This window comes from Toxotes jaculatrix, chromosome 16 (assembly GCF_017976425.1).
Source record: "Toxotes jaculatrix isolate fToxJac2 chromosome 16, fToxJac2.pri, whole genome shotgun sequence".
NCBI classification, from domain to species: domain Eukaryota; kingdom Metazoa; phylum Chordata; class Actinopteri; family Toxotidae; genus Toxotes; species Toxotes jaculatrix.
In genome coordinates this window covers 18,805,083-18,814,577 of record NC_054409.1, presented here as the reverse complement: position 1 = coordinate 18,814,577, position 9,495 = coordinate 18,805,083, and the positions used below count along the sequence as shown (strand labels likewise).

At 38.7% G+C, this 9,495-nt stretch overlaps 2 protein-coding genes across 2 annotated transcripts; one reads left to right on the top strand and one right to left on the bottom strand.

Annotated features, from left to right (window-relative positions):
* Positions 1-2,623: 2,623 nt before the first annotated feature.
* On the top strand, positions 2,624-4,787 carry rx3 (retinal homeobox gene 3). Its single transcript, XM_041059245.1, has 3 exons — positions 2,624-2,885; positions 3,263-3,498; positions 4,341-4,787. Exons 1-3 carry the CDS (start codon positions 2,624-2,626, stop codon positions 4,785-4,787), a joined length of 945 nt encoding a protein of 314 aa, XP_040915179.1.
* A 1,798-nt stretch (positions 4,788-6,585) lies between these two features.
* Positions 6,586-7,793, bottom strand: LOC121195766 (gastrin-releasing peptide). Its single transcript, XM_041059424.1, has 3 exons — positions 7,640-7,793; positions 6,760-7,001; positions 6,586-6,639 (listed from the first exon to the last, which is right to left on the bottom strand). The coding sequence occupies exons 1-3, from the start codon at positions 7,791-7,793 to the stop codon at positions 6,586-6,588; spliced, it is 450 nt and encodes a 149-aa protein (XP_040915358.1).
* Positions 7,794-9,495: the final 1,702 nt, after the last annotated feature.

The following is a 9,495-nucleotide window of genomic DNA, read 5'->3' as shown; positions in this document are numbered from 1 at the left end:
AGGATATCAGAGGACAGACTGAGGTCCTGTAATGGCAGATATCTCATTCTTCTTTTTATTGAAAAAGGAAGTTAATCTATCAGCTAGACAAGTTTCACAAGCCCTTCAAATAAGGAATAAAAGGATACAGAGAGTCTCATCTACTCAGAACAGAAGTTTCCCACCTACTGGAATTATATATAAATGTATAATATATAATATATAAATATATAAATATATAATATATAATATATAAATATGAAGGTGGAGGTAGCACTGACTGGTGTTTCCTAACCAGGGGCAGCTAAAAAAAAAAGCTTGTTTGCTAGCTAAAAGTACAGGAAAATGGTCGAAATAAATGAATTAAGTAGCTGAAAGTCATGGATAAACTGGTAACACAGCTAAAAGCAAAGGATAAATGGCCGGGATAATTAGCTAAATGCAATAGATAAACAAAAAAAACAGTTCTATTACTCTCAGTTAGATAAAAGTAAAGGACAGGTTAATGTTGAAATGTCCAAGTGCTATTAATATAATCTTGCCAAAATTAACCTAGACACAAATAGTCCAATTATATGGAAAAAATAAATAAATAAAACCTTTGTATATAATCAACAATGTTAAACAACATCCAGTTAAAGATCACTTCATATTTGGAAAATGGCAAATGGTGCATATGAGGATGTACTTCATTTCATCGGTCAAAGGCTGAGGGGTGTGTCGGTCAGAAAAGTTTGGGAACAACCAGCATTGATTCATCTCTCAATGTTGTTGTTATTGCTTCTAACTACCGGTAGGGGGTGGCAGCTGTGATACAGTGGCTTTCTGGTTTAGTTAGGAATCACTACTCAATGCTGCACCTTCATAGTCTCATAGATTTTAGCTATTGTTTATGTGCAGGCATCTTGAAATTATAGCTTATGGGGAAATTTGTTGAGTGGTCTGGGCTCTTTTTTATGCACTTTCTGCTGTAGGTGGTCAAGGTGGAGCTAATTTGACCTATTTTACAAACTTGTATACTTTATTTACAGTTAAGTCTATAATAAACCATGGATGCTGATCAAGTGTTTTGTTCATTAAGTCTCATTTGGAAAAATATTTTGGTAACTACAGTTGTCAGATAAAGAGCTGTTTGTGTTGCTAAGCTAAGATACCTGGCTGCTGGCTCTGGCTTATTTACTGTACAGATATGAGAGTGGTATCAATCTTCTCCTCTCACGCTCGGCAAGGAAGCAAATAAGCAATGTTCCCAGTTTTTCAAATTTAACACACATAATGTAAATTTAGTGTAAAAAATTAAAAAATCCTGCTGAACATGATTTTTCATCACTGTCTCTTCATCATAGGAACATTGGAGGTTATCATACAGATGCAGAGGATACATTCAGCCTGTGCACATGCAACTCTCAAAGCTAACTGGCAGCTGAGCACTGAGCTAACGAGAAACACAGGTCAAAACATACACACAACTTTTCCAACACAATACACAGCTTAAAAATCTCTTACTGTGATTTGTATGTCTCCCATAAAACATCAGCACTGTGCACAAATACATGTAAAAACAAAAAAACTGAAAAAAAAAAACCATTTTGCTATATCAATAAAGTTTTGTATGTACTTGCTTCACAACTTTTTGGTGCTAATTAAAACAGTGCTCAGTTAGCATCTCTCTCTATGGCCCCCACCCCCATGTCAGGCAAACAAAGGATAAGTTCACCTTCTGTAATTAGGAAAAGCTAAATAGTTTTAAGGGGTTTAACTCTTTTGAGTAAAATAATGTAATCCCCTTAAGAAGGATTACCACACTGCTGTCAATCTTTGTTTGCTGTTAAGTGGTTATAGTTATTGTTTGGGCTTTGTTACCCTATTTGCCTCAACACCTGTAAGAACTGGTTAAAGAAACTCCTCATAGTTTAAGTCTGGTTTAAGAATCATTAGCACACAACTTTACTGAGCTTAATGAGCCTGTTAAAGTATTGAGAATGCTTTTATTCAGCGTGTGTGAAGAGATGCAATATTTTTTCTTTAGGGCAATGGAACAAATGATTCTTCTGAACTAAATGAAATGTCTATTCATTTTGGCAACAATATCTTGACGCTTTGATTAAATACTAAGCTGTCATCTTGCAATCCATGTCCTGACCAGAAATCTTGTAATTATGATTTTGTTGTACCTTAATCTGTTTGCCTAATCTTCCTCTTTTTTTTTCACTGACATGAACATGACATCTGGAGGAGTGGAAAGATGGTTTTAAGATTTATGTAAGACGGTTTAGAGGCAGCATTGACTGATGCACTTGAGATGGGGAGGAGTTAGAGAGGGTGTGCAGGCTGGTGCCTGCACGGGCGCACAGTTACCCCTAAATCCCGCAGGGCCAAATCCAACAGGACGTCCTCTCTCTGACGTGCAGCGGGGGTGCCACATGAGCAGGGGGTCGTACAGCAGGCACTACTTTAAAAGCCCCCTCTGAAGATGCTCCATAGCCACTGAGTAAGACGGTCTTACTGGTGTGTATCTTGTGCTAACGTTTCCCAACGTCCCTCCGGTCGTTATTTGAAATTTACAACTTTACAGAGACGCGCTAAATTTGGACAGAAGTTGGAGTCCGTGTAATTTCGACCATCTTTTGGACTTCACCGACCAATGTGGCTTCTTGGATCACCTTCCCAAGTCATAATGATGGATGAGCGCCTGTCTCCCTCCGCACGCTCCGTCCAGAGCCCGGGGAACAACCCGTCTACAGTCCACAGCATAGAGGCGATATTGGGATTTAAAGAGGACACCATCTTCCATAAATCAGCCTCCTACAGCATGACAGAAAAAGTTCTGGTCAAAGACGCTGAGCGCAACGGGAATGTAATTGTGGCCCCGGTGAAGAAAAGTCATTACTCAGAAAGTTTTGACAGTAAGTGGATGCAGTTTTCTCCAAAAGTCAGTATCAAGTCTGCTGGTTTTAAATGCAAAAAATATATATACTTCAAACGTGCCATGTAGTATCTGTAGTATCAAAACTTTAAGTTTACAAAGTATTTAAGCCTTTTTATTCAAACTAACACTTTTATTTTTTTACTTTTAAATCGTTTTTCAGAGTCAGGCGTGAGAAATTAGTCTCGCTTTTCAGAAAATTGAATGTCTAAAATATATTTAAAATAAGAAATTAATTAATAACCAAAGCTGGAAAAAAACAGAGCCGATTTGCCTGAACCCAGCAGGATTTGATGTAATAAAGTATTTTTAAAACTTGATTTTTCCTCGAGTCCTCACACTGTACTTTTTCTGCAGGTGTGTGTTGCGCCAGCAGCACCGCTGAAGCCTCGGTGTGTCCGGACTCACCGGACAGAGACGGCAAACTGTCCGATGATGAAAACCCAAAGAAGAAACATCGTCGGAACCGCACAACGTTCACAACCTTCCAGCTCCACGAGCTGGAGAGAGCCTTCGAGAAGTCCCATTACCCGGACGTGTACAGCAGGGAGGAGCTGGCGCTGAAGGTCAACCTGCCGGAGGTCCGAGTGCAGGTATGTCCCAGACACAAAACTGCAGCTGAATTCTCATCGCCTTTTTTCTCACTCTGCACACGAGTTCAGGCGCATATATTCGGCCTGTAGGCCGGCAGGCATTAATGATGGCTGCTTACCATTAACGGCTGTGACCATTTACCAAAGAAATATCTGTAATGTTTTCAATGAACACAGCAGATGTTCTCAAAAAAGGTATCCTTTTAAGTTTCATGTTTACATTAAAAGTTTATTTGGGGGGAATTAGAGGAATATTCTGTAATATATAAACCGAATTAGCTCGCATTAATTTGATTTATGGGGCTATTTACTCTCTGGAATTGTTTTAATCAGGAAAAACGGTGCACCTTTTACTGTTGGAAGAATTGGAGGGAGACAAGTTCTATTTCATTTGTTATTTGTTTAAATCTTTACACAGGAGCTTTTTTTAAACTTACAAAATGTTTGGTTTGCTTCGGGTATAAAGAAAAATTGCCTTTTGGTTCATCACCGAGATAAAATTGGAAAAATGGAAGCCAGTTCCTTAAAATATTATGTTTCACGCAATATAAGAATATAACATGACAAAGTGCCTAGTTTACATCTCATATGCTCATCCTCAACATTTCTAAATGTTTAAATACTTTAACACAATATTACATTTTACATATTACATTAAAAAGTCTATAGGTTTTTAAGCTTAGAGCAATTGATTGTTTTTCTCTGTCTCTATGTCTATTGTGTGTGAATCTGATGAAATGGCTGATGAGTTGCTGCATCCAGTTTACTTCACAGGGATAAATAAAATTGTACTGAGATGGAGTGATTTGAAAATAAAGATCCTCTTCTTTTTTTTTTTCCAGGTGTGGTTCCAAAACAGACGGGCCAAGTGGCGTCGGCAGGAGAAGCTGGAGGTGAGTTCCATCAAGCTCCAGGACACCTCCTCCTCTCTGCTCTCCTTCAGCCGCTCTCCCACCAGCTCCTTGGGCTCTGGTTTGCAGCTGGACCCCTGGCTCTCCACCCCGATCACCACCTCCACCTCCCTGCAGTCCCTCCCGGGCTTCATCGGCAGCTCGCAGGGCCTCCCGGGCACTTACACCCCTTCTCCTCCCCCTTCTATGCCTTCTTCCTTGTCAGCCTCCTTCCTCAACTCCTCGGCCCTGGGACACAGCCCTCACCTTCCCCACATCAGCTCTATGTGCCCCCCACCTCCGGCATACCAGTGCTCTGCTGATCCACGGAACTCCAGTATTGCATCACTGAGGATGAAGGCTAAGGAACACATTCAGTCTATTGGGAAGACGTGGTGATGCTGAGTGGACGTCAAAAATGGACATCAAGAACCATCCTTTGAAAAACTGACTTCATCCTCCTGATGATGGGATTGTATTTTTTTTTTCTTTTTTTTTGGAAGTTTTAAAAAGTGAGAAGTGCAGCTGACATCCAAGATTTGAGACATCCTCATCACTTGAATGTGACCCTCTGAAAAGCTTTGAACCTAACTGTAAAAAATGGAACTACTGAGTTTTCTGCTGTTTTCTTCTCCTTTACCTTCTCTGCAAACTGTTTTTACTGTAAAGTTTTACATTCATTCAGACCAGTTTCATTCTTACCCTGTGTTACGTTGCAAATATAACAAATACAGATCCCATTTCTACCCATCAGTATGTATTTATTCTACTGTTGTAAATGGAGCACTCCTCCTTTTGAACCATTCTCTCCTGCTGGTTTTTGGACCCAAATTTTCACCATAAAAGGTTTATCAAATGTGAATATTTTCTCTACACAATAAACTTAAACACTGAAATACTGACTAAACAGATTTTCCCTGACTATTTGTCACATTTGATCACCCTGCAGACAGAAGGTACAGTAGACAGATAATCAGCAGACATTGATCTGGAAAATTCTGAATATAGCACCCCTCAGTGGTAGACGAGGGGAAAAAAGCATTTTTCAGAAAGAGCAACAAAACAAATTCTGCATTAAATGCAAAGCTGTAACAACGCTTGAGGCAAATGCATGCCTAAACCCTCCAGTGATGTATGCAGAGTTTATTCTTCCACGTTTTCATCACTGTTTGAGGCATTACAGGCTCAAACAGACCCACTGAGCTTATCATAAATGGCTATAAATACAGCATATAGTTTCATAACTTAGCTTTTCAAATTTAATTTAAAGCAGCATTAATTAACACGGATGATGTGTCATAAAAAAGCATCTTCAACCCCTAGACTTGCTCTCTCCGTTTCAGAGAGTTTGTCAACTCGCTTATTTCATCCTCATTAACTCCTGTAAACTTTATCCCATTCGCTCCTGGGATTAGACTCATAATGATGGGGTGAAAGTGGCTTGTACGTCTATTGTTCACCAATCATCCGTGACAAATGAGGGAAGAGAACAGAAGAGAAAACTGTCCTTTGGCTTTAAGAGAAAGATGTGTGTAACTAAAGTGTTTCAATTAGCATTTCCTATTGTCTGCAACCCCTGAGGGCTAATAACAGTCCCCATCATTATCTATCCTACCGTCCTAAATAGACACCAAGGTGTGTTTGTGTATTTGTGTGTGTTTCTTCCTTCTGATGAGTAAAAAGCAGCATCAAAGCTAATTGAATGGACCATAAACTTCTTCTGGTACTTGTTTTTTATTTGTAATCATGACCATGTTAAACCTTCCTACTTTACCTTCCTGGTATGACGCTCAAAATGTAACATAGGAACCACAGATAATGTGTATTTTGCGCCATCTAGTGGTGCAAACCACTGGAGTGAACAAGAGCATCACATATTCTCTGTGTAATATGTGGTAAATTTAACAGCCACACTTCACTGAATGGGGTGCAAAACATGATTAGACATCCACAATGCAGTTATCACAACATTAAATTTATTCAGGTTTTCAGTTTATGTAACATTAGGTTTCCAGGTCAGTCTGTAGTCAAACTGCTGCATGACATACATATTAGAAATTTGAAATTACTGATAAAATAAATTTCTATTGGATTTCCAGCATTTTCTTACAGCAGAAAAAAGTTTCAGTGTAGATATGTGATTACAGGGCATGTGTTTAGTAGATAATGATGACTGTTTTTGAAACAGGATCCGTCTTCAGGTGGAGTCATTGTCTTGCAGTTTCAAAGCCAGCAGAAGCAAGTCTGACATCTACAATGCATTAATGAAATGGAGAAATACACGTAACCATAACATCTCATTTCCAAAATACTTGAACGATCACAAATAGACATATCAATAACAGGGATAAAAAAAAATCCACTGACTGACCTCTCTGAGATATTTGTCTCTGTCCTCTTCTCTCCAGCCGCTGCGCAGTCGAAGCAGCCTGTCTGCAGTTAGCGGCTTCATCTGTTTTTGGTTCTTTTGTTGCATCAGAGCTTCCATCAGGCTCTCATATCGGTCCAGCTCTGTGGCCCCAGCTGTTTCTGGGGGTGTGAGGTAGTCACTGTCAGGGTTTGTCTCCTGCAGTTCAGGCAGGCTCTCAATGCTCTTCTTTCCCATCAAATGACCTGGGAAGTTGGACAGAGATGCATTAAGACTGATCTATATGTGGCCAGTCATGCTCTGATTAATGACATTTGGGTTAACCTACACTAAGATAGGTCCTTATCTGCAATTAAATCATAATTATAGTATATATTTTCACCACATATCAAAGCTGGATAGCTGGAAAACTATCTAAGGCAGAGTATTCAGTATATGTTTCCCATGAAACAGCTATCTTGTCTTAAAGAGATATGTTTGCTTAATTTAATTTATTGCAATTTAGTTATTTTTCTTTTGTTGACCAGTCAGGAATAAGCGGAAAACAATTACATGAAAAGCGGTTATGAGAGTTATCACATAAGACATGAAGATCAATGCATTATTACTGTCGTCATCATCATTTTTACTGGTATCATTAACATATAATAATTATTATTGTTATTAGTGAGCAAATATTCACTCAAAAGAGTAACAGCCCTGTGAAGCACTGAAAATATAGAATTTTTTTGAGCTAAAATATTTCTGATCCACTTTTAAGATATAACCGGATTTCCTTTAAGTATTCTGACTTATCATGGTGCATATTTCCTAACGAAGTATAATTTCAATTAAATTAACACGTCTTATTTATCTTATGTGAGATACTTGAAATTGTCCTTACCTACAGCCCAGTGATTGCCGCGTGGATACATTTTTCCAACAACTGCCGCCGGACTCTCTGAGCAGTGCAGCATGCAGGGTATTGTAGCCAGAATAATAAAAACCGGCCACACTGGTCTGCAAGTCCATGAGTAGCATAAGCACACTCCGCCCATGTTATCAGAGAAAAATATCAGATCTAAACAACGGTATATTAATCCTTAGTCGCAGTTTATCGGCTTGACCTAACTTTAGAAAATCTCCACCATAGTCGTTTTTTTTTTTTTTTTTTATTTCTGTGAAGCGACGGCGCAGAGGGCGAAAAGGCGTCCAAGTTGCAGACTTGTTGAAGTTACACTCCCGATGCCTTTGACAGAAACGACTAATGATGAGGAAAGTTAAGTGCCCCCTCCTGATACAGCTGTACGTCAGCGGGTGTTTTTAAAAGTACCACGGCGCCGCTATCAGCATGAGAAAGTGATGGTGACAAATTGTCATCTATGGCCTGTAATTATCATTGCTCGCTATTGTTTGTCCAGAGATTGCAGGGTGACTTGCAGGCAGATGTCAACGTCATTTCACGATGATGGACGGGACTTGTGAGTAATTGCTTCCGTCTCAACGAAGCATGTGGGGGAAAGCTGGGCAACGGCCAGCGGTGGACGGAGTACTGAGATAATTTACTCAAGAAAAAATGGCCATACAAATAAAAATACTCTGTTACAAGTAACTGTAGAAAAGTAAGTATTTCATAAGGTATGAAAAGTATTGACCATGCAAAATGGCACAGAGACATTAATATTTTAACAGCATCGTGAAGATGGTTGAAATAGAGCTAATTTAAAATATTATTATAATCTCGTGTTTCTTTGGTAAATGTAGCTTCGAGCCTCTAACCTCAAGTAGAGATGAGGAGCGGGCTACATTGGGCTGGTGAGCTCACTTCTTCCTAACTGCAAACCACCAGGTATTTCTCAGTTTCAAACTTAGTAGTCTTCAGACCCACCTGACGCTGACTCAAGTGACATCACTTGAGGAATTTATCAGATTTTGTGCAGCTCCCTCTAGAGCCACAAAAGACTTTGTACAAGTTTTCCTAGATATCCAATAAGAAGAAAAAAATACAGTACAGTGCTTGAGTAAATGTACTTAGGTACTTTCCACCACTGATAACACCTCGATGTATTAATGCTGTATATTGTTACAAGTAAAAGTCCTTCTACTAAAGTAGAATGGACCCTTTCAGAATATTACTATATATTATGAGATTATAATACTGATGAATTATCATGTTGCCAGCTTGTTAACTATGTAAAATCCTTATCTGCAAAATAAGGAGTAGAAACTACAGCCGTTAGTATAACGTATATAGAAGTATATAGAGTATAAAGCAGCAATCAAGTAAAGTATCTTACATGTTGCACAGTGCTAGAATAAATGTACTTAGTAATTTCCACCACTTGATACAGCCTACATTTAGCCAATGAGTGTTTAATCCAAATGGTGAGGGGAAACCTGCAGATAAGAACCCAATAAGTCAGAATGACATAACAATTAACAGCAGAATAGACTTAATGTAATGTAATGACAATCATTTCTGAGAACCCATACTTCAAACTACAACACAAAAGATATCCTAAAGCTTTTCTTTAAGCTGATCTGTACACAACACCAATGTCACCTGTTCTTATATTTTCCCTTCATTTTATGTCTGTTGCTTCAGATTTTTATTTTAAAGCCACATCTTCTGCACTGTTACAAATAAAATGTGTTCACTTACACCCATTTCTAAATATCACCTTGTTTTCAGAACAGAGGAAATGATGCAGAATTAAAAAAAAAAAAAATATCGATTGCAAAGGAACACAGGTCAAACAA